This window comes from Sminthopsis crassicaudata, chromosome 1, assembly GCF_048593235.1.
Source record: "Sminthopsis crassicaudata isolate SCR6 chromosome 1, ASM4859323v1, whole genome shotgun sequence".
NCBI lineage: Eukaryota > Metazoa > Chordata > Mammalia > Dasyuromorphia > Dasyuridae > Sminthopsis > Sminthopsis crassicaudata.
This window is the reverse complement of record NC_133617.1, coordinates 183,857,279-183,884,059: the sequence shown is the minus strand read 5'-3', so window position 1 is coordinate 183,884,059 and position 26,781 is coordinate 183,857,279. Positions and strand designations below refer to the sequence as shown.

The 26,781-nt window shown below is 32.9% G+C and overlaps 1 protein-coding gene across 3 annotated transcripts in view; it reads right to left on the bottom strand.

The window, feature by feature from the left end:
• CDKAL1 (CDKAL1 threonylcarbamoyladenosine tRNA methylthiotransferase) overlaps nt 1-26,781 on the bottom strand; it is a 625,067-nt gene that overhangs the window by 467,131 nt on the left and 131,155 nt on the right. For all 3 annotated transcript variants that reach the window (XM_074272562.1, XM_074272579.1, XM_074272570.1), the window contains exons 6-8: nt 25,833-25,929; nt 17,296-17,344; nt 1,259-1,379 (exon numbers count right to left, since the gene is read on the bottom strand). In XM_074272562.1, coding sequence (XP_074128663.1) covers nt 1,259-1,379; nt 17,296-17,344; nt 25,833-25,929 — 267 coding nt within the window. The remainder of the gene's footprint in view (nt 1-1,258; nt 1,380-17,295; nt 17,345-25,832; nt 25,930-26,781) is intronic.

Here is a 26,781-nt window from a genome sequence, read left to right as displayed (position 1 = left end):
GAAATCTGAAACTAAGCCATCGGATTTAACAATCCAAAGATTACTGGACTGAGAAGTTTTAGCTAAACAAGATTGAAAAGCAAATCTTAAGATCCTGGGAAATGAATGATATATGTAGATGCATATTTTGCTAGGACTCTGGCTGTAAAAGACAGGAAAGATAGCAAAATAATAGCTTAAGAGTCAAGAAAAGGCTTCTTAAAGGAAGTGACACCCAGGAAAGTGGACTATAAAAGATCAATCAGGCAAGTAGGAGTTTAAAAAAAAAAAAAAAAAAAAAAAAAAAAAAGATAAATTCCACTGAATATATATTGCCTTAAAACCACACTACTCATCAGTAAGTTTTATTGAGTCACGGCTCAGTAAAAAGCACATTATAGCACTAATCATAATACTGGGGAACAGAAAAAGAGTATATAAGTCAAACCTTTATTGGTAAGAAGGAAGAGATGGAAGGAGAAGAAATAAAAGGGCAAGCAAAATGATTTTTCTACACTAGTAAGAGATAATGAAAGTGTTGTTCCAGTGAGTTGGCTATTCTTATGAAATGGGAAATTGTTTTCCTACTTTATGATACCAAGAACAAAGGCAAGAGATGAAACATTTTGAATAATGATTAAATTATGAAATGGATTATTTTCTCTTAGGTTCTACTTTCACGTTACACCTTCAAGGGATAGTAATAATTTTAAAATATTAACTAAAGTATTCTGAAATAAAACAAGGTATATTCTCAATAAGCAAAAGTGAGAATCTAACATTACTTCAGATGTACAGAACCAAAAGAATATTTTTATTCACTTATAATGCTTTCATTAATTCAAAACTCACATTAACTATATTTTTAAAAGCACACAATACTGCTAATCAATATTCAAAGCACAGTGAGAATAAATTGAATAATGTTTAATAGTAATATACAACAAATAGGCAAAAAAGAAGATGTATTCATATTTCATAAAAAAATAAAATGTTCAAACATTTTACTAGCAAAGATATTTGTTGTATCTATATTATAATAAATAGTAAATGACAATGATAATATTAGTTTCAAAACTGCAGACATTCACTATTTAGGTATAGTTTATGCTACAAAACAAAAATTTTCAAAGAGTATTATTAAATACTTTTAGTAATTTTGCAGATTTTTCCTTCCATAAAATATTCAATTACTATAATATTACATGCTTGGGAAAAAATGATATTGAATGCATGGATGGTTCTGAATATTATATGAGCAATGTTGAAAGGATCTTACCCTGTATTGATAGAAATTATTTCTATCAGTGGATTTTTTCTTATCTTAGGCAAATCCAAACGAGCTCCCCCCAAACGTTTTCCATTGGATTTCTTCTGACCCAGGAGTCTCACAGAGTGACCTTCAAAAGAAGCGCATAAAAAGATACTAAAATGAGACACATAACTTCACTTTAATTTACAATTCCTAACAAATATGTTGTGTTTGTAATTCTGTCAATACTTGTACATATGTTATGCTAATACATGTTTTAATGTTTGTAAGACTTTTAGGATACTCTGTATTTAACTATCTTTTTAAAAGAGGGAAAGACCATAGCAAAAATGTGATATATCATTTCCTTCATTATATTATTTAATGAAATATATCTTCCTTAAGCAAGACTCTGAATATGTATGATTGCCATAATTTCCATTTTGTATTGCTTAGACTGAAGGAAAAGACTGAGTAGTACCATCATTTATTTTTTTTTTTGAAAACGCAAGGAATTCTTTCTTTTATTTTTTAATTATTCACTTGGTATTCTATTTTTGTCCCCAGTTATATACTTAAAAACAACAACAACAACAACAACAACAACAACAACAACAACAACAACATCAATTTCTGGGCTCCAAATTTACTTGTTCCCTTCCCCCAACCCCATTGAGAAAGCAAGCAATTAGATATAAACAAAACATTTCCATATTAGTCATGTTGTAAAAAGAAAACAGACAAAGCATCAAACAAGAAAGACACAGAAAAAATATTTTTAAAAGTATGTTTCAATTTGCATTCATATTCTCTAACAAGTCTTTCTCTAGGGACGGATACCAATTTTCATCGTAAGTCCTTCAGAAGTGTTTTAGATCATAGTATGGCTGAAAAAAAGCTAAGTCATTCACAGTTGATCATCATATTTTATTGCTATTATTATTTACTACCTTTCCCAGGTTTTGCTCAACTCACTTTGCAAACGTTCATGTCAATTTTTCTAGATTTTTCTTATGACACAATAGTATTCCATCACAATCATATTCCATAACTTGTTTAGCTATTCCCTGATAGTCATCCTCTCAATTTCCAACTATTTGCCAGTAGAAAAAACCTGTTTGGAATATTTTTGTACATATAAATCCTTCCTGCCTTCCCTTCCTTCCCTTCCTTCCCTTCCTTCCCTTCCTTCCTTCCTTCCTTCCTTCCTTCCTTCCTTCCTTCCTTCCTTCCTTCCTTCCTTCCTTCCTTCCTTCCTTCCTTCCTTCCTTCCTTCCTTCCTTCCTTCCTTCCTTCCTTCCTTCCTTCCTTCCTTCCTTCCTTCCTTCCTTCCTTCCTTCCTTCCTTCCTTCCTTCCTTCCTTCCTTCCTTCCTTCCTTCCTTCCTTCCTTCCTTCCTTCCTTCCTTCCTTCCTTCCTTCCTTCCTTCCTTCCTTCTTTATAGACCTTTGAATTCTAGAATCTTCTGAACTCTTTGAGGAATTCTTTTTAGGGCCTGGGAACAATTCATTTTTTTCTTTGAAACTCTGAAGGTAGCTATTTTAATTTTTTTGTCTTCTACATTTGTGTCTCTATCTTCTCTGTCACCATTCTAACTTTCTATGGTTGGATTCTTCTTTTCAGTTTCCTCATTTTCTAGACTATGACTTGATGTGACTTTATGTTAAAGTTGGGCTCTGCATTATGCACCTATTCCCAAAAGGTTATCTATCTTTATATCCCTTTGATTCAGCTGTGTCTCTACTGGGCCAGTATCCCAAAAAGATCAGATAAAAGGGAAAACAAATCATATATACCAAAAATATTTGTAGCAGCTCTTGGAAATGGAGTGGATGACCACTGGTTAGGGAATGGTTAAGTAAGTTTTTGGTACATGTATATTATAGAATATACTGTTCCATAAGAAATGATCAGTAGGATGATTTTTAAAAAAATTTTTTTTAAATTTATTACAGCTTTTTATTTACAAGTTATATGCATGGGTAATTTTATAGCATTGACAATTACCAAACCTTTTGTTCCAATTTTTCCCCTAGTAGAATGATTTTAGAGAGGCCTGGAGAGAATTACATGAACTTATGCTAAGTGATGCGCGGCAACAACAAGACTACATGATGATCAATTCTGATGGATATGGTTCTTTTCAACAATGAGATGATTCAGGCCTGTTCCAATGATCTTGTGATGAAGAGACCCATCTGTACCCAGAGAGAGAACTGTGGGGCCTGAATATGGAGTCCCAACATAATATTTTCACTTTTTTTGTGGTTGATTGCCTGGCAAACGTTTGTTTTCCTTCTCATTTTTTTTTGTCCTTTCTGATCTAATTTTTCTTGTGTAGCATGATACTTGTGGAAATATGTATAGCAGAAATGCCCATGTATAACATATATTGGATTACTTGCCACCTAGGGTAAAGGGTAGGGAGAAGGGAGGAAAAGAAATTGGAACATAAGGTTTAAAAGGATAATTGTGTAAACTATCTATGCATATGTGTTGAAAATAAAAGCCTTTATAAAAATTAAAAATGAAAAAAATAAAGTAGGGTTCTGCTTCCAAGGTTAGGAGCACCATCCCTACTTCAGGCCTTACATACTGCTGTTTTCAGAACTAGCTTTTAGAATCTTTTAAGATATGTGTTTCTTCCAATGTGGAATGATCTAAGAAAATTATGCGCTCATTGCTCTCCTGACCTGTGTTTTAATGTAAGTGACTACATGTATTCTTTTCTGTCCTGAAACAGGGTCTCCACTTCCCTGTGGCCACAAGTTCTGGTGTGCTGACACTTCACCTTGCCCTTGAACTGTGACCCAGATCCTAGTGGGAGCAATGCAACAGAATCCTGCAGTCAGAACCAGCAAAGGGGACGTTCATCATCTCCTTCTGCTCAGTTGTCTGAATCCCTTTACATCTGTGAGCTCCAGAAAAAACGTGCTGCTCCAGTGCCTGCTCCTAGTTCCCTGAGGCACTGCCTCCTCAGGCATAGGCTTCACTCTATTCACACAGTGATAAATTAGAGCTCTTGTAACGACTTTCTTTAGTCTTAGGCTGGAAAACGGTTTCACTTTACCCTTTTGTTGGTTCTGCATTCTATTTTGAGGTATTATTTACAATTGTTTGAAGAGAAATTTGGGAGAGCTCAAGCAAGTACCTGCTTTTTTACTAACATTTTGGCTAATAACTTCATAATTCATTAGTGAATATTTCAAAAATGTAATAGATGAATAGAGGTTTCCGATTCAATTCAATATCAATATCAAATACCTATGGCTAGGTTCTCAATAAGGAAATTGAGGAATAAAGGAGGAAATGGTTCTTGCTCTCAAATAACTAACAGCCTTAAAGATTTTCATCACATCCATTATCCCTTTCTGTCTATAGTATGACAAAAAGAATTATGCAAAGTAAGCGCTCCCACCATTGCTATCCCCCCACCCAAGAAAATGATTCATGAAGTATGGATAAAATTACATTTGAGGGTAAGATTTTTTTTCATAAAGAAAATCGCTTGAGCAACTAGATGGCATAATGTATAGAGCACCAGCCCTGAAGTCAGGAGGACCTGAGTTCAAATCTGGTTTCAGACACTTAACACTTCCTAGTTGTGTGACCCTGGGCAAGTCACTTAACCACAACTTTGCCTCAGCAAAAAAAAAAAAAAAAAAAAAAAAAAGAAGGAAGGAAGGAAGGAAGGAAGGAAGGAAGGAAGGAAGGAAGGAAGGAAGGAAGGAAGGAAGGAAGGAAGGAAGGAAGGAAGGAAGGAAGGAAGGAAGGAAGGAAGGAAGGAAGGAAGGAAGGAAGGAAGGAAGGGAAGGAAGGAAGGGAAGGAAGGAAGGGAAGGAAGGGAAGGAAGGGAAGGAAGGGAAGGCAGGAAGGAAGGGAAGGAAAGGAAGGGAAGGAAGGGAAGGAAGGAAGGAAAGGAAGGAAGGAAAGGAAGGAAAGGAAGGAAGGGAGGGAGGAAGGAAAGGAAGGAAAGGAAGGAAGGAAGGAAGGAAGGAAGGAAGGAAGGAAGGAAGGAAGGAAGGAAGGAAGGAAGGAAGGAAGGAAGGAAGGAAGGAAGGAAGGAAGGAAGGAAGGAAGGAAGGAAGGAAGGAAGGAAGGAAGGAAGGAAGGAAGGAAGGAAGGAAGGAAGGAAGGAAGCAAAAGAAAATTACAAATTCAATAAGCTAATATTTAACCAGAGCTCACTCAGAATCTCCCAGGCTCATAATAAATGCTATCCCAAGAGTCAGCAACACATTAGTAGTATTCTGTGCTACAGAAAAATATCTATATAAGAATGGATAAACAGAGAAAAGGAACAGGACTGTGTCTCAACTCCATATAATAGCATTTGCCATCACCTCCTTTAGAGGATCAGAGATTTGAGCTCCAAATAAATCACCTCAGCTGCCACAACAGCAATAATTGTGTGCACTGCTGGGATAGGGAACTGAGAAACACACAAAATAGGGGAAAGGAGATACTAATCAGGAGGAGGTGGTACTTTCCAAGCCTAAAGGGGAAAGTTCAGCAGAGATTTCAGAGTTTTTCCCCAAAGTTTTTCCCCAAAGAAGCTAGTGAACCTAGCAACTGCAGAGATTGACACCTTGCCGTCCAACCCCCAGGGAAACTATCATCAAAAGAGGGAGAGGGGGGAGCAAACTGAGCAATAAAGAAAAACAAGGGAGATAAGACTGAAATTATCAATGATTCCACGGAGAAGAAAATTCAAAAATCTTCAACTACAGACAGATCACCAGGAAAAACATTCACAGCAAAAGAAAATGTGGTCTCTAGCTCTATTAAATAAAGTCATATATGAATAAATCCTGCAAAACAAAGAAAAAGGATTCAATAACTGATGAGATTGAAGACTGAATTATTTTCAAAACATATGGACAATTTTTCCCCCTGCCAAAACCAAGTTCCCCCCCTTCCCTAGACAGCAAGCAATACAATATATGTTAAACATGCAATTCTTCTATACATGTTTCCATAATTACTGTGCTACACAAGAAAAATCCAGGAAAAAGGGGAAAAAATGAGAAAGAAAACAAAATGCAAACAACAAAATGAAAATACTATGTTATGATTCACACTCAGTCCCACAAAGACTCTGAATTTTGAGTAGTTTAAAAGAGCACTGACATATCACAGGAATGATTGAGTGCTTATCTCAAGCACTAAGACTTGAGAGAGAAGAATTTATGGCCTGCAAAGCAGAAATAATTTGTAAAATAGAATGAAATGTACTGACATATCAAGGGAATTTTATTAGTACTATCTATGTCCAAAGGGTTTTCTTTAAAATGGAAAGTCAAGGTATCACTAAAGAGATTTATAGTTTCTAGAAGTATAAAGGAGAGAGTCTTGACTACATTTGAAGGGAGCATCATATGATAGGGCTGATTTCTCTTGTACCAACCCTAATTTTGATATCAAGTTAGACCTTAATCTGAGGCCTACTGGTTTTGTCTATACTACTGGATATTTTTTTTTTCCTTTTGTTTTCTGAAGCAAGTCTTCCTTGTTATTGTCCTAAGGGCTGTCAAATTTACTTTGCATTCCCCAAGTTTTGGTGTGTTCCCATCTTGCTATTCCTAAACTGGCCTTTCTTGTAACAGAGTGATCGAACTTGATGTCACCAGAAACTGTTTCCCTGTTTGTTCAATTGGAACCATAGGAAAATTGGAGGGAGATGATTTGGATTTCTCAAAGGCAAAAGAAGAAGTGTAAAGTGTACTTAAGGGAGTGATTCCTTTTTTTTTTTAATTTTGTTTTTTATTAATTTTTATGATTATAACATTTTCTTTGACAGTACATATGCATAGGTAATTTTTTTTTTTAAACAACATTATCCCTTGTAAGGGAGTGATTCCTAAAAGTAGTTTAAAATTTTATGAGTAGGTGATATATTGACATTGAAATTGTCCTTTTCCTAACTATAAATGAATGGAAGTTTTTAATCCTAAAAAACAAAACAAAGAATTACAAAGCCAGGGAGAAAATCCTTAACAGGGAAATACTTGGAGGATAGAAACTAAAAGAAATCTCTGCTTCCTCTAGATTTGCGCCTCAAAAGAAGAGGCTTTTGTGAACTTGAGTAGTTGGAGAATTTCCATTTATCCAAGTTCTCAGGTCAGTAATGTCTGTACCTGGAACTTCTGTGCCCAATTAATCCAATTCTCCTATCCTCCAAAAGTCACAGAATCTTCAAGGAAGATGTAAATGTAATAATGTAATGCTGAAATACTTAAGTTTAGAGAAAGTTTGTTTACTTCAACTATTCAGAAAATAGTGAAAGAACTAATAAAACTAAACTTCAACATCATAAAGTAACTAATAAAAACATCAGTCACACAGCCTTTTCTAAAATAACTTTAATAATTACATGAAATTAAGTAATTTTTAAAATGTGCATTCAATATGAAAATTCCTATTCCAAAGTAACAACACAGCTCAGAGTCAAACAGACCATTTGGCATATCAGATCTCAGATTTTCAAATCAAGTTAAACTTTTCAATCAAAAGTCCAGTAAATGAATGTGTGACCAAGATTGGCATGATAACATAATAGTAAACTGAGAAATGCCAAAAGTTCGATAATGACTAAGCAAAGGCATACTTTTTCACACCAGCATGATATAAATTCCATTACTTCCTGCTGTGATTTTAGTAATATGCAGCTAGCACTAATAACATTTGATAAATTATTCATCTTCCCTATCTACATGCAAATAAAGGAACATATCTCTGCCTGATGATATAATGAATTATTTTCCAATCCAGTGGTTCATTAAAAAAAAAAAAAAAAAAAAAAAGCCAAAGACCTAACTTTAAAAAAAAAGAAACTAAAAATGATAAGGTAGTACAAATAGGAAAGAGAAATAATGAGAACATTTCTTTATACTTCACTAAAGATGAAAGAAAATTCAGAAAAAGAAATTAAGCTAACAGTCTGAAATTGTTATTTTAAACATGTGAGCTTCTATAATTTTACTCTAAGTGAAATTCTAATTATATGCTTAAATTTAATTGATGAAATACTTATAATTACTATATTGAAAAGTTATTCTACTAGTGATCATATTGAGTTCATTTCCTTATTATCACTATTTTCAACCTTGATAAATCATGACAGAGAACAATATAAAAAATCAAGGATGAAAAGTCATAAAGATATTCTTAGGGCTGGTATATCATTTTAGAAACTGAAAAGGCACACAGAGTTAAGCAGCATAGAAAAAAAAATTATTTTCATAAAAATGGCCAAAGAGGTCAAACAATTTTTGAAAGAGTAAAATAATTGGGGCATTGGATTCTCTGAAAGAATCCTTGAAGGCTGCTAAATGAAATGAAGTAGATATGGCCCACAAAATGGAGTGCAAAATATTTTCTCTAATGCTCAAAATCTCTCAAATGTCTCTAAAAGGAACACTATACACTAGATCAATTATGCAGACCCTTTTACAAAGTTCAAAGCTCAATTAGAATGATGTACATAGCACAAGATAATGTTTAGACTGAATATTAATAAGAAATATATCAATATTTAAAATGTAAACATTTAAGCTTTCACTGTTTTTTAAAGTTTTAGCATATATTTATGAAGTTATTAAAGCTTAAAATATCACCAAAACTTTTGGGATACAATATTCTGTGTGTGTAGAGATCCCTTAGAATGTAAACACATGGAGATAATAGATTCTTTTAGTCACTATTCTCAGCATCTACCATCCTGCCCCACAGTAGGTATTTCTTAGATAAATACTTATTGACTAGAAAACTAGCACTTATGTTAGACCTAGAAGGAAGTAAAAAATCAAAAGGCAAAAAAGTCATTGGAATAAAAGTCATCAACATAACAATCTCCATGAAAGGATATAAGTGAATAGGAAACAATGAAATTAGGTAACAGTCTGGTTTTCCTGAGAAATAGTAGATGAAAGTGAATATTATGAGAAAAGGTTACAGCAGTAAGTTGGAGTAAAACTGCAAAGGACTTAAATACTTAAACACCAGGCTATTAGTTTTTGTTGTTTTTTTTTTTTCTGTTCCTTAGAAAATAACAGCCAATGAATGCTTTTAGGCAAAGGATTTTTCACAATTACACAATTATTAAGAAGGTTATTCTACAGTGTGAAAAGCTGGAGAAAAATTAGGAGGTAATTATTACAACAGTAAAGGTTTTAAGAGTTTGAACTAATATGGTAGTGATGTGGGTTAAGATTCCTTTCTAATTCCCAATCCCCATGAATTCCAATGGGAGATATCCAGATTCTCCCAGCCCTCATATGAGCTGAGCCAAATGGGCCGCCATTTTAATGATCTGCTCAGGTTTCCTAATGCCCACAAACAGCTTCCTCCTTATCTAAAAACTCATTGAATTCTATTCAAATTCTAACCCTGGCTGAAACCCAGCCAGGAGCCAACCTGGGACTCCACCCAAGAGCCCCTTTAGATTAAAAGGAGAACCCTGGAGTCCACTCTTTGTAGGAGCCCTAAACATGGCATCCTTATGCTGGCCATGTCAAGGGTTTCTGCCTGCCCAGTGCCAGCCCTGGCCCTGGTATCTTTCTACCTTTCAACCTTACTTCCAAACTCCATAATAAACCTCTTTTATCAATCTAGGTTTCCGGGTCTGTAAATTCCTTTGCAGAGAACTCTGTACCACTACTAGACCTCATTTTACTCCATATCCTTGCACCGAATCCTAAGGGGTTGCAGGGGAGCTCTATTTGACTCCCTGTACCCCGAACCTGCCACTAGACCTCAATTAAACCCTAATTTCATTTAGATACTCTTTACCTAATTCTCATCAATAGCAAAGTGAGTAAAAAGAAAGGACTAATACAAGAGAAATTATGGATCAATAAGACTTGTCAACTAAGTTTTATTTTTGGAAGTAAATTGCAGTATATGTACATATATATGCAAATGGTATATTCAATAGTAAAATGAAGAATAAATTTCAGGAACTTCACATCTCAAATACTATTATTCTTATCCCTAGATCATTCCAGTTTCAACAGAAAAAAAAGTTTAAAGAAGTAAAACAGCTAATAAAAAAAAGAAAAGAAAGCAACTAGAGAAAAAGGAGACCTTCTCTATTACTAGCCAGGACAAAGGAGATTCACTAATTCATACCCTAAACATGGTAAGACCAGAGACTTGTCATCAGCTTTTCCAACATGCATACACTTCCTCCTCACAGGGCCCTTTTGCATCTCTTTTTCAGAGACTAATAATAAAATCTACAGTAGTCTCACAACAGGGAAGGGCTTCATTAGGCATCCCTGTGATGCTGAGACAAGGTATCACTTCTCCTCTGTACACTTCTCCTAATTCCCTCATATCCCCCTGGTGTCAGAGCCATTCCCATTCTACTAACCTAATGTGGGATAGTAGAAAGAACACTCCCTTTACAGTCAAGGAATCTGAAATCAAATGCTTTCTCTGACTATACATATGACTTTGGACAAGATTCTCATTAGCGTCCTTGCTGGGCTGATAGAAAAATCTTTGCCATTTAATCAATATTCATTTATTCAAAAAGGATTTATTAAGTATTTAGTATATCCTAAGAACTATGCTAGAAACTAGAGACAAAAGTAAAAAATAAGACAAGTTCTTATATTCAAGAAATTAATAATTGACATTACAGCAGAAGTTTACATTGCTATACACATGTAGGCCTTAGAGAGGAATTATTTTACAACCTTTGAAGTTCCTAGTTTCATTCTATACAATAGTTTTCAAATATTTAAAAAGTAGATAAATGGCACCAAAAAAAAAAATCTATGAATAGAAATGCAATATAACCTTGCCTCATACAGAAATTTGTGTCAGTGACTGTGAGGATACATGTTAATTGAAGATTTCTTCCATGTGATTTGGAGATTTCACATGTGACTAGGATATCTGACTATAATTGTTCATAGTAGTCTTTAGTAAAAAATGATAACATAGCGAAGTTTGTTGTGTCTACATTTTTAAAAGGAATACAAAGATTTATTTCTACTGCAATCTTTTCATGATATAATAAAATCGTATCCTAATGTTTACTGAGTTTATGGCACATGGTAAGGCACACTGACTGGTTGATTGATATTCCTTTCAATGACCTAGTACTTAGGAACAGTACTTTCTTATCCCAAAAGGATCTCCAAAAATAAAGAAACATAAGGCAGACAACAAAGCAGAATGAAAAAGAGATTTGTCCCTGGAGATAGAAATCCTGTGCCACCTGTGTGACTTTGAATACATTACCAAATCTTCCTAGGTTTAAAGTTCCCTCATCTGTAAACAGAAAAGGGTGGATTAGATGCCTTAGAGTTCATTTCTATCCTAGACTACGACTCTATAAGATATTTTGTAATATCCTTAGATGAAACCTATTTTCTTTTTAAGAAATATATTAATTACTGCTATCTTCTAACCTTTGATGAATATGCACTTCAGATTATTCACAATTATCAGAATGGAAGGTTTTCTGATCTTTAAGCCATTATTAACCTTTTTCCTCATATTTCTTCCTTTTGCAATTTGTATTTTTTGTTTTTTACATACCTTTCCAGTCCACTCCTCCTTTCCAAAAATAATCAAGTCATAAATTGAATGTTTCCCACCACACATACATCTTTCTCATTTTCCTTACAGTTTATTTATTTATATGTCTCTCCACATGCTTTCCAATCTAGAGACAATGGCCTCCTTCCTGCTCCTCAAAGAAGAAAGTTAGGACTTTTTATTAGTTCTTCCTCATTCCCAAAATGTTCCCTCTCCTCATCTTTGTCTTTCTATTTATTGAAATAGAATTTTAGAGGCAAATTGTTCTATTCCACAGCAGATTATCTCAAATGAGAAGTGAAAAAGTAAGTTTGAATGTTTTCATATTTGTTTAAAAAAATGAAAATCTGGAAAACAATGATTTTTATTTGGAAAATTTAATGATTTTTATTTAAAAGACCTCTATCACGTCAGAATCAAATGGAATAAAAGTTGGCAACTTGAAATAAGAGACTTTCATATGTGGGTAGAAATTGATGATGGGTTCTAGCAAGAACACCACAGGTGAAGTGAGAGAGGTTATATATCAGGATAGAAGTGGATCTCAGATGTGTACAAGTATATATACCACGTGTCAAACAGCTCCTTTGTCAACCTCAATGCAATTTCAGGACACAAATGCAAGACAAACTAAAGAAGATACTTGCATCGAGGGGTGTTGTCCCTGGATAAAGAATCATCTCGGATCCTTGCCCAGTATAGCAATAAAAAAAGAACAAAATGAGAAGCAAGGAGCAGCATGGCTCAGTTCCAGTTTCTAACCCAATCTGAATGCTATGGAGGCAAAACAAAGACAGGAATCTCAGACTCAAGGGGAACTGCAGTTCTGTACTTATGAACTAGAAAGCCTTTCCAGTAAGCTAATATCGGATAAATTAAGCAACAATCTCTTACTGCTAAAACTCAAATCAAAGGCAGGAATTTGCAGGGTTCAGACCATGAGGACAACTACACACTGATCTAGACACTTTAATACTCCTGCCAGAGCTTACCCTGAGATCAAAAAAGCTAACAGTATGAAAGTGACAAATGAATCAACCTGGATCTTTCTACGAGAAATGTAGACGCTTTGTCCTAACATGAAGTGAGGAAGTCAGGAAATAAAATAAGCCCATACGAAAAAGCTATTTTAGTTAACCAAAATAAATTAATAATTATTATTCAGACATTAGTTTAAAAACAAAGTTGAAAGGGTATTTATTTGAACTGAATTACTATATGCAAATATAGAAAATGGATAAACATGGCAATAAATTGGGCTTTAGATAACACAGTAAGATACAAATCTAGAAAAAGAAAAAGATGACAAAATTTCTGTAATAAAGATTACCTCTGAGAACAAAGACAACTAGAATCTCAGAAGAGATAAAGCAAGAATTTTTTAAAAAAAGGTTTTATTATGAATGAAATGAGAATACTAGAGGGAAAATGGGAGGGGGGGGAAATTTAAAAAAAAAAAAAGAAAAGAAAAAAAGAAAGAGTTGGGAAAGGAATTAATACTGTGGCACAAGAGGTAAAAAACCCACCAAAGCAATAACTCTCTGAAAATCAGTATGGACCACAGAGATGCCAAAGTTCCAAGACAACAAGATATTTTAAAACAAGGTATAAAGACTGAGGAAAATAATAAAACAATAAAAATATCAGATCATTAATAGAACCTGTGGAATAGTTAAAAATTTGTCTAATTTTTAAAGTCAAATATTTATTAAAAACACATTTATAAAGTGGCCATAATATAATCAAAGAATATACTGAACTTGGAGTAAGAGAAAAAGGGCTCAAATTTAGTCTATGCTACTTGCTAGCTACCCAATCATGAGCATGTCACTAATGTCTCTGAGCCTCAGTTTCCTCATTTGTGGAATAAGGAGGGTAGATGAAATGACCTTAAAGAGTCCTTCCAGCCTTAAATCTATGAATATATGACTAATGGATTAGGCTGGGTGCTAGAACAAATGGGTGGCACAGGGATTAGATTGCTGGGCTGAAGATCCTGAGAAGGCCTGAGTTCAAATCCAGTCTCAGATTCTTACTAGCTTCTGACTCTGGAAAAGCCACTGAACTCTTGTCTCAATACATACCCTGAGGCATATAATATTCAAAATCAGCATATTCAATTTTAATGCGGACAAGAAGGATGTTCAGCATTTTGTGGCAAATATTATATAATAATATATATAATATAATATAATATAAATTTTATTACCTCATAGAAGCAAAGTTTTCAAACAGCAGAAATTTTTTAAGATTTATTTTTTAAAAGCTTCATTATTTGCAAAACATGGCAAATTTAAATCTATGAAAAAATTAATGAGACCACATAATCATGACATTTTAAGAAATCTAGTTTTTGAGAAAATTTCTAAGTTTCTTGGGGAAGGAATATGTAAATAATTTTGCTACTTAGTTCAGCTCTCTTGTCACTCTATCAGAACAAAGTACAACCACCAATCAATCAACTAATATTAGAGAATAAAATAAGTAAAGAAATACAGAAGACAGATATTATACAGGTTTCTCTAATAAACAAAAGTCTTTTCTAAAACAGACAAATTTTATGGCCAGTAATTTCAATCTAAAGTATAAAAAAAAAAATCCAATTTGAAAATCTGTTAGTAATATTTTCAGTACTGTAGATATGAGGAAATTGATCCAAATGTTTTTATAAGTATTATGATTTAAGAATACTGTACAGAAGGAAAATTCATAGAAATGGTTCAATCCAGTAGCATTGAATGCAGGAAAAATATAGTAAAATGATTCTTTATTTCACTGAAAAGAAAGTATAAGATTTCAAGTTCGATACTGAAAGGTCTCAAAATATAATATTTTCTAAACTAATCATACACATAAACCACACATAGAAATTGAAATGACTTGGCTGATTACCAAAATAAATTAATAATTATTATTCAGACATTAGTTAAAAACAAAGTTGAAAGGGCATTTATTTGAACTGAATTACTATATGCAGATGTGGAAAATGGATAAACATGGCAATAAATTCGCCTTTAGATAACATTATAGACAACAAAATATAACAAAGAAATTCCATTTCCACAACTAAGGCAGAAGCACAAAAAAATAGTATAAATACGGAGGCATTATAAAATTTTGCACTTCCAACTGAATTTGCCACTGACCACACCCCCTTGTTCTACACTCCTGAAATCATACTCTTACTATCAATACATAAGAAAAGTGAAATAAGAAGCTCACTATCAATTCAGAAAAAGAACCGAAAGAACATAAATATCAAATGTGGTAGGAGTAGACTGCTTTCCAAGTCACTGGACAAACAGGTTCAGATTTAGATTTCACTGAAGACTACTAACAAATTCCAGGTATGGAGGACAGTCAAAGAAAATAACCAGAGTGGAAATGGATCATCCAGCATCACTAGTGCAAAAATGATGTGCTGAACAGGTAGGAGGGTCAATGAAAAGGTCATGAAAGGCTTTGAATACCAAACAGAGGATTTTGCAATTGCTGTTGGAGACAATAGGAAGCTATTGGAGTTAATTAGAGTAGTAGGTGGTGATATAATTGCACTTAGGCATTAGGGGGAAAAAATCACTTTAGTGGCTGAATAGAAGGTAGATTCTAACTTACTGATCATATGACTGCAAGTTATATATTAATTTGGGAGAAGAGAAACTAGATGGCATAGCTGATAAGAGAATCAGGCCTAGAGACAAGAAAATTCATCTTCCTAGGGTCAAATCTGGCTTCAGACACTTAACATCGGTGTAAAGTTAAGTAAGTCACATGACCCTGTTCTTCCTATCCTATCACTACCTCAAAACCTCAAAGAATCTTCTTTTTCAGACAAGTTTGATCACTGTTAACTTAGCCTCATTCTTTTTCAACTGTTTCTCTCAAATTACATTTCTGTAATAATATTTATTTATTGTGCTGCTTATATTTACTTTATTTGACATTCATATGTCTTCCCATATTCATGAGATTCATCATTTCTTATAGCACAACAATAACATGTTACCCTTAGGTATAACAATTCATTTAGCTGTTCCCCAATGCCCTGGATATCTGCCTTTCCAATTCTTGGAAAATATTTCATTGTACATGGGACTTATCTTTTTAACACCAATTTCTAGGATATAAAAAATATAAATTTAGCAGTGGAATACCAGGGATAGAAAGATATATTCCTTTATAGTCACAAACTCCAGAATCATGCAGAAAAATAAGGTTTTTGACAAAAGAGAATTAATTTATGTTTAAAAATTCTAAAAAGCGCTAAAAAATGATTCTTATTTAAATAAACAAAGGACATATATTTAAAATAAGAGTTGGCATTATTTGAAAGAATGACATGCTAGGTCCTAGTAAAAAACAAATTAGGATATCTCCTCTCCACACTATTATTTGAAGTAGTCCTAGAAATGTTAGCTATAACAGTAAGTTGAGAACAAAATCAATAGAATAAACAAGAAAAGAGGAAATAAAATTACATATATTTAAGATAAAATGTTATAATTACAAAACCCCAGAGAATCAATGAAAAAATTCCTGATACAATTAATTTCAACTGCAAGATATAGCAAAATACAAAATTAATCTGCAAATTTCATCAATATTTTTATAATTAAAAAAACTAAGACAATGAAAAAAGAGAACTATCTTTCAATATGCTAAAAACACAAACTATGTTAGAATCAACCTACCAAAACAAACACAACATTTATAGTATCTGATCATTCCTTCTCAATCTCCTTTGCTGACTTTTGCTCCACTGTCATGCCTGCTAAATCTGGGTGTCTCCCCTCTTGGTGAACTTCTCAGCTCTCATGAATTCAGTTAACATTTCCATGCCAAAGATTCTATTTATCTAGCTCTAAATTCTCTCTTGATTTCTAATCCAGCATCTCTAATTATCAGACATCTTGAATTCAGCACATCCAAAATTGAGCTTATCGGCCCCTCCCAATCCCTTTTCTTTTCCTAACTTCCTTATTACTTTTGAAGATCTCAGAGTACTCACAATCTCTCATATACATGTCATCCTGAACTCTTTGCTCTCTTTCAGCAACACACAAATCCAACATGTCACCCCATCCTATGATTTCTACTTTCTGACACTGAAATCACATTGTTACTATCCATTTCAACTATTGCATCATCAAACTGAAAACTTTGTTGGAGAAAATTCTGATTCATTCTTCTCCTCAGCTCCCCAAATCCAAATCTAAATTCTATTCAATAAATAAAGTCTAGTCTGCTGCCATCTCTTCTGGGAGTGATTTCAATGATTTCTCCAAATCAGAGCAGTGGAATGCTTTTATGACTTTTTATAGAACTTATCATCTATACCATTAATTTAAACAAGCTATACAGAATATCCTGTCTCTTTACTTCTCATGATCACACCAGTTCTTGTCTCTGACCCCAAGCATATTGGATTCTTACAATCAGACAAGAGGTACATGGGCACATCAGTATTTAGTTTCAAGAACTAGAATATCTTTGTTCATTTCTATATCTAATTACCTTTAATGGTTTCCTCCACAACTTCAACTACACGATCTATTTGCTGAACCTAAAAAATAAAAGAAAATGAAATTTTAAAATGATTTACACAGTCAATGAAAATTTAAATGTAATGACATTTCTCTTTGAATCAATGTTAGAGATCCTAACAAATTCTTTTTATTGTAATCTTTGAAATTTATGCTGCAGAGTCAATGACATGAGAAATAGATGTAGATTTTTATGAGTTCCAACTATGATCATATGAATTGACATGATTCTCAAAATACCACTATTATTTAGCAAAACTTTTTTTCTAATTATTGCAATAATAAAGGTCTGGGAGAAAAAAAAGGATCTACTTCTATTCGAAAGAAAGCAGTATTAGACACAACAGAAGAGACACAGGAAAAAGGGAGTAAAGAAGAAAAAGCACAAGGAAGAGAGAACAAGAAAATACAAGAACTTGAAAGAGAGCAGGTCCAAGATTCACAAAATATAATATAACACTAATTCATTGTGAGAATACATGGAAAGATTTTCTTAATTAATACTATAAATTGTAGCTCTGATTACTCAAGAGCTCAGCAGTTGGCATAGAACTCAAACAAAATAAATAAAACAGTATCTTTCATCCTTAAGGCTTTTACTAATATATAGATATACATAAAAAGACATGCAATATGTTCTATTACTAACTCCATATGTTTTCTACAACGAAGAAAAGAAACCATAGAATAAACAATTCATAAATAACATCAATGACTCATTGTTCAGTAAAATTTCTTCAAAGCAAAGTTATTTTAGTAATTCAGTATGAGCACCAAATTTCTATTTGAATATATAAAGAAAACTATTACTATAACATACAAAAAGATATTACTGAGATACTACTTTGATACATTTAATGGATCAATAAAAGAATACATAAATATTATGTCATAGTACAATGCTCAATAAATACTATTTTGATGTAAAATTAGATTTTATTTTATATGCAAATATATTAGCTTTTAAAATCAGTATTAGTAAAAAGAAAAGTTTCATAAAAATATAGTCAGAATTGCCAACATACTCTTTGTAAAATTTGCTTTTTATTTTTAAAATAAATTTTATTACTACCTTCTGTTATCATATTGGCCTACATATCTTGGTAATTTTACCACCATTCACTTTTGACTGTTTTGAGGTAGTTGTTCATTTCATTTACATAACTATATTTGTCATCTAAATTTTCTTGGCTCTGCTTACTGCATTCAGAAATCAATTCATTTAAATCTTTCCGTGTTACTCCATTTAAGTAATATTCACTGCTTCTTATCTGATTATACTATTTTATTGTATTCAAGTGCTAGCTAACAGTTGTTTAGCCATTGCCCAAATGATTTATACACACACACACACACACACACACACCAGTAAACTCCTTGGGATACATGTCTAAGTAGTAGTATTGTTGGTCAAAGTGTATGGACATTTTAATCACTTTATCATTATAATTCTAAATTTTTTCCAAAATTATACTAAAGTACAATCATATAATATGATTGTCACACCTTCCACACTGTTCTCATAATTGGTCATTTTTGCCAATTTGCTGAATATGACCATACTTACAATCACATTCATATTCTCTATTACATTTCGTATTTTAGGAAGATAATCATATCAATTACTGTGGTTGATTAAGATGATCTGTTTTTTTTTTTAATTAAAGCTTTTTATTTTCAAAACACATGCATAATTTCAACATTCACCATTGTAAAATCTTGTGATCTAATTTTTTCCTCCCTTCCCTAGAGAGTAAGAAATCCAATATGTTAAATATGTGCAATTCTTCTATATACATTTCCACATTTATCATGCTGCACAAAAAATAATTAGATTAAAAAGGGGGAAAAAGAGAAAGAAAACAATACAAGCAAACAACAACAAAAATAGTGAAAATGCTATGTTGTGATTCATACTCAGGTAGCACAATCCTCTGGGTGCAGATGGTTCTCTTCATCATAAGATCCTTAGAACTGGCATCAATTATCTCATTGTTGAAAAGAGCCATATCCATCAGAATTGACTGTTGTATAATACTAATGTTGCTGTGTATAATGATCTTCTGGTTCTGCTCATTTCACTTAGTATCACTTCATGTAAGTCTCTCCAGGCCTCTTAGAAATCATCCTGCTAATCGTTTCTTACAGTACAATAATATTCCATAACATTCATATACTATAACTTATTTGGCAATTCTCCAACTAATGAGCAATCCATTTAGTTTCCAGTTCCTTGCCACTACAAAATGCTAGAAACAATTTTGCACATGCGGGTTCAAATCTGATCTCAGACACTTAACCCTTCCTAGCTGTGTGACCCTGGGCAAGTCACTTAACCCTAGCCTCAGGGAGAAAAAAAAAAAAAAAAGAAGAAGATCTCTTTGGGATACAGGCTCAGTAGAAATATTGCTGGATCAAAGAATATGCACTATTTAATAATAACCCTTTGAGCATAGTTCCAAATTGCTCTTCAGAATGATTGGATCAGTTCACAATTCCACCAGCAATGTATTAGTGTCCCACTTTTCCCACATCCCCTTCCAACATTTAGATGATATGTATTTTAAAGAATAAAAAAAAAAAAAAAAGTTATCAGAAATGTTTCATACAGAGTATTTTCATATAATTATGAAATAAATAATTACATAACTCTAAACACACTTAAAGTCACATAAGCTTGTTTGCTATATAGTTATATATATATATTTGCTATATAGTTATATATCAGTACTTAATACTATTTAAAGATATATACAGAATAATACTGCTTATGATTCTTTTGTCTTACTTTCATGGTCCTTACTTTTCATGGTCTGTCATGGCTCAAAAAAACATCAACTTGTCATAAATATCATAAATGAAAATAAGCTGCCACTAAGCCTCCCAATGGTTTATAAATATGCCTAATTTGTGCCAAAAAAGGGCACACTTGCAATTTGGAGTGACTTTTAGCACCAGAGTAGGCACAGTATATCAGATTTAGCAGAGAGTCCTTTATTCTTGGGAATTGGAAGTGGAATTGGAAACAGCAACATCAACAGTCATACACTTGTGAATCTCATGAACTCATCACCAAGAGAATTTTTTGCTTATCAAAGGATGGGCTCTCAGAGAAAACAATGGTATTTAATGACAATGCTATTGCAAGGAGAAGAAACAAAAAGCACATGAGTGATTAAGGTAATGTCTGGTATAAAATGTGAAATATTCACATTTAACAGAAGTGGTAGACCCCCCCCAAGGCAAGACAACTACCAAAAGACTTAATATCAATAAATAAGAGTGCTTCTCTGAGCATGAACAGTTTGTTGCTAATTTGAAGAGAAAGCTAAGTCAACACATGCTTGGCAACAATAAAACAGAAAAGGAATAGGCATCTTTCAAAAATTTCAAAGCATTGCATTTATTTGTCTGGCCAGAACACTCACAAACATGAGGACTGGTTTGATGAAAATGATGACAATGAAATGAAATTTCAAAGTCACAAAATTAAAAATAAGTTTTATATTTAAATGAATAAATTTTAAAATAAATGCCAGAGTTGGTTTGCCAGAGAGAGAGTTCAACTATCTCTAAGAAAGGCAGCATTTAACTCCATCAAAGTAAAGTAGAAGTTGAACTTAAGAGAGATACAGGGTTTTAGGTTCAGTAAAAAGGCAGGTGAAATTCAGTTTTACATTGATAGTAACTATCCAAAGCACTTTTAATGATATTCTTAAGGTTATTTATAGGCCAAAGATCATTAATGTATCTCAACTACTCAGTGCTGAGAGGAATCATATTGATTAGTGATAACGTCATGATACTAAAGAGATGGCCTGAACAATTCTATAGTATTCTCAACAGAAAATCATCAACCAGTGCCAAATCCATTGATTTGTCAATCAGATTAGTCAATCCTTCTCTATCCAAACTTTCAACTCAAGAACAGGTTTCTAGGGCCATTGGGCTTTTCTTATGTGGTAAAGTTCTAGCTGAGGTTTACAAGGCAGCAGGGTTCACTACTCATCCAAAAGCTGATTGAAATTTTCTAGGTTATATGGTAAGAGGTGGCTCAAGAATGACTCTGCTACTGATCTCTACAAAAGAAAGGGAAACAGGTTGTAATGCCAGCAAGATTCTTGCTAGCATCCTCCTTAATCAAATAATCCTTCACTTAAAAGAAGTGCAAATGTGGCTTCAGGAAGGGTTGAGAAATGATTGACAGGGTGTTTGTTACCTAACAACTTTAGGAAGAATACAAGGAGCAGAACAGAAGTTTGTACACAATGTTCATCTATCTGAACAAGGCTTTTGATACTGTCATTTATGAAAACCTATGTAAGATCACAACAAAAGTTGGTTGCCCAGAGAAATTCATGTGGACTATACCTAAATTTTATGATGGAATCCTGGAAGGGATTCTAGATAATGGACAATGCTTACTTTTTGAATTACCAATGGAGTGAATTAAAACTTGCTCCCATGTTTTCAGTGATGTAGTCAGATGCCTTCAATGAGGCATCTGAATGAAAACAGCATCAAGGTCAGCTACTATAGTGATGGCAGATTATTTAACTTGAAAAAGCAGTACTGAAATGAAGGGAGAAATGAAGTGTGCATCTTTTTGTGTGCAGATGTTTGCACACTCAGTGTAACCTATTCATTGCTGCTTGTGCTAATTTTGGTCTGATAATTAATAAGAAAAGAGAAGTTCTCCATCAGCCATCACACCATTCCTAAATGGAACCATCAGTTATAAGAAGCAGAGAAATTTTACTGTATGAATAAGTTCACTGACCCTGGGAGCACACACAGATGATGAGGTTGATGTACTACCAAGGGGGAGCATTGGCAGAACAAGCTTAGTGTCTGGAAAGCCCCAAAGGAAAGTGTGGGCAAGAAGGAGTGTTACATGGCCTACTAAACTGAAAGTTTACAAAGCTATTGTGCTGACCTCATTGCTGTATGTCCATGAAGGTCTATCAGCACCACCAATGCCCAGAAATTGAACCACTTCCATTTATACTGTCTTAGGAAGATTCTGAAGATCATCATCTGGCAAGATGGTACCAGATCCAGAAGTCCTTTCTCAAGGCAAACTGCAAAGCATTCAAACTCTCTGGACAGAACTTGAATAACAAAACGTCTGGCCAGCTGTTGGAATGCCAAACACAGTTTTGCTTCAGAGACAATTTTACAAAGAGCTCACACAAGACAAATACTTACACAGAGGTTAGAAGAAGCAATACAAGGACATTCTCAAGGTCTCTCTAAAGAACTTTGAAATCAATTGTGAGACTTGGGAAACAATAGCACAAGACCATGTAGCATGGTAAGCTTGCATCAAAGGCTTCTACAAAGCAGAATTCACTTAGTTCAAAAGAAACAGTAAATGTGAAAATTTAGAGACATCTCTTCTCCAAATGATCACATGGAATCTTTGTGCCCAACGCACAGCACAATCCAAGACAATTCCTCCTTCCAACCTGATAGTGGTCTGATCAGCCATATTCATACACAACACATTGACACTAACATAGTGATGTCATTTTGATATACTATGAGAGAAAACAATTAATCACAAATGTTTCATTTGAAATCAACATTTAATATCTAATCCTCCCAAAACTGATTTCTGAAACATTCTGTATATATAAAATTTCATTCAGCTAATATTTGATATTCAGTCTGCCTCAAAATAAGAGTCAACAATAAAAATGAATGTCTTCTATTTTTAATATATAAGTATGGATTAAAAAACAAAAAGATCCTTGCTTTTTAAAACAAAATAGATTCCCTACTACTCCTTAATGATGCCAGCAAAACAATAAGCCTTCGCTTTTAAATATTTGATCCAGTATAATAAATGACTATAAAATAGTACATGACATAATTACAATCAGAAAAAATTCAGATTGTGATTTTGCATACAAAACTTATTGGCAAAAACACAGGCAAATTCCCTAAACATTCTAAACCTTAGCTTTCTAATCTGTAATTTTTATATATCCTGCTTTGTTATTCCCTTTAACAAAGACTGACTGAATTATTTTCAGCAACAAAATGATCTAAGACAATTCCAAAGAACTTTTTATGGAAAAAAACCTGTCTGCCTCTAGAAGAAGAACTAAGGAAATCTGAATGCAGATTAAGGCTTTTTTTTTTTTTAACTTAATTTTTCTGGGTTTTTTTCTTTTGATCTGTATTTTTTCCCACAACATGAGTAATATGAAAATATGCACTGTTATCACTGCACATGTATAACATATCAAACTCCTTACTTTTTCAATGAGTAAGTAACAAAAGAAAGAGAAGATCTGGAATTCAAAAAGAAAAGTTTTTTTTAACAAATGTTAAAAATTGTTTCTATACATAATTTGAGGAAAATGTTTTTTAGAAAAGGGTGGGGGTTGTTTTTGCAATGAAATTATTCCGGTGGATGTTTATACTTAGCTTTTGCTATGTATTACAATAACATTCATAAACATAGCATCATTTAAATGCTTTTCCCCCCAACATTTTCTATGTGAAAGGTTTGCATTTAAAACACAATTATCATGCATGCTATTTGATGTTTTAAGATTAAAGCATCTCTAACCAAAAAAATTTTTATTCCAAAGCAAATCAACCAATGTATATTTCCTGAGATATGTGGATACCTGCTTAAAACCACTATTCTCTACATCACTGAGAAGAAAATGCACCTGTTTGTTGGGTTTATAACTGGCAAAATAGGATGGTTTATAATTTGAAATTTTTCAATAATTATGCTAAATTATATATTTCAAAATATTATAAATCATGTATCTAAAATGCCACCACCAATTTCTCCACCAAAATAATGCAAAACAAACCATAATTGAATGAAAAGAGACCAGATAGAAATAAATATACTCATAACCTGAGGGAAAAAGTATACTTATAGAGTTATAAATATAGGCCTTTTATAAATTTATAAATATAAACCTTTTAAAAATAATAGTTACTACACCTACAAGTTGATAATTAAAGGAATACAAATATTCAAACTTGATAACAATAATTTGTCCTATGGTAACCAGCAATACTGAATTCATATGCCTGTGCATATCAAAATCAAAGAAAACCTTCGGGCTTATACCGCCTTTAAAGTTCTCTATATGAAATCCAAAGAATTTCAAGTGATTTAGTCATAGTCACATATTTTTTTGTGTGTGAGAGCTAGGTCCTCAATAGTAGTCCAGTGCCTCCAAGACTGATACTATGTTTTAGTACCCATTAACACTTGTTAAAATACCTGACCCAACTTATAGCAGATTAACTGCTCCCTTCTAAGAAGACATTCTTCATGTGCTTGGTTACTATCAGTGAAAAAAATAAGCACTCCAATAATAAAGATTTAGTATATAAAATTAAAAGTATAAAAGAATGATAGTAGAATTTTGCTAAATTTATTTATTCTTAATATACTGTTAAAATGTAGGTAGGGTTATAAGACAAATTAATATATATGTATTAATTTAGATATACAATCAGCTACTTGTACAATTAAGATATGTCTACATGTACAAGAATAAGAAATGAGATGTCCATATGTAGACATATCTTAATTGTACAAGTAGCTGATTGTATACCTAAATTAATACATATATATTAATTTGTCTTATAACCCTATGGTATGTTTCTCCAGCATCTTAGAATTACAGAGTTATATCCAAGGATAAGAAATACACTGAATTACAGAGTTATATCCAAGGATAAGAAATACACTGTTTGGACAATGCAAATGGAAATTTACTATCTTCAATACTATGAAGAGCTGGCCATACTATTACACTGATGAGGTATATTTCAGCTCACTTTATGAGATTAGTCACAGAATAAGAGTTGTCTGTTTTATTTTTTAAAATTTAAGTTGCTAAATTAAATAACTTAAAGGAAATAAGAATTAATTCAGACCTGCTTTACTACAAATTCAATAATAAAGTGAGTCCAATGTTTGTAAATACACAATATTTTTAAAACTATATATTTGTAAAATGTAAATCCAGTTTACTCCTCAAACCAAGAGAAATGAAAATATATACAAATGATAAAGGCAAACTAAAGCTCTAAAATATGCTGAATTTTCTTTGTTTACAAGAACAGGTTTCTGCAATATTATTAATAAGGGTATGGAAATTAGAAATACAGAATAAATTATTCTTACAGATGTCAAAAGTCATGAACTTAATTTTATGCATAATTAAAATTAAATTTTAAGACCTGCTATAAGCATGGTATATACTTTGGGCACATAAGAGAAAAGAGAAGTAGTTATGCTGAAGTGACTTAAATTATCCATGTATCCATACATGTATTGTGATTACTTGTAAAATATTTCATTCTAGAAGCTTCTATTCAGCAGGAATGACATTGTAAAAAAGTCAGCATAGCTTTAGTTTCACCATCAGCACTAAATTACATTGAAATGTAAAACACAAAACAAAATAGAAGAAATTTTACAATATATAAAAATTCTTTTTTATTTTTGTCAAAATGGCTTACCCCTATGATACTCAGGCCTTTAAGGTAGTCCTGACGAGGCTGTGCTTGAGGAACACATCCAGCTAAAACCACTTTCTTGTCTTCCTCTTGAGCTTTTCTGAAAGAATTAAAAACAATTTATTATATTTTATTAATATGTGAACCTCGCCAAAAGCATGAAACAATTTCTTCTAATTACAGAAGAAAAAATTTGCATATTTTATTTCTTCCACTAAGTAACCTATGTAAACCAAACATTAATTCATTCTATTATCTTATTGTTAGACTAAAATATAAGCTACATAGAAACACCTCATAAATGGCCAAATTTTCCCAATTAACTGTGATTTAATCTTCTGAATGTCAGTATGTTACCTTTTCTTACCATACATTTAACAATCTTTTAAAACCAAATATATAAAACAAAATATTGCCTCTTCTCAATGATTCAGATTTATCAATAAAACCACTATCCTGAGATATGTAAGAAAAGGAGTTGCAATATAGTCATCAGACAGTCAACATGCATTTACTAAGCATTTACTATATGATAGGAATGTATTTAGACCTGAAAACACAAAGATAAAAACACTATACTCACTAGCAAGGATTATACATGCAACTATAGGAGACATCACATAAAAACTATATGCATTGCAATATATGAAATAATATACATTACAAATATAAAATAGAAGGTAATCAGGGAGGGGAACCACTAGTAGGATGGTGTTGGGTGAGGGAGACAAGGAAATATGTCCAGGAGGTGGGATTTGAGCTGGGTCCTGAAAGAAGCCAGAGAAGCTAAGAGGCAAAGATGAGGAGAAATGAGAATAAGGAAAACTAAGTACAAGTGCTTGGAGAATCAGGTTATAAGGAACAAATAGCATGCAGGCTGGATTGGAGTACGCATGGAGGAGAGAAAAGCTGAATGTCTCCTCTAAGACTAGTGATTCTTCTGGATGGTCCC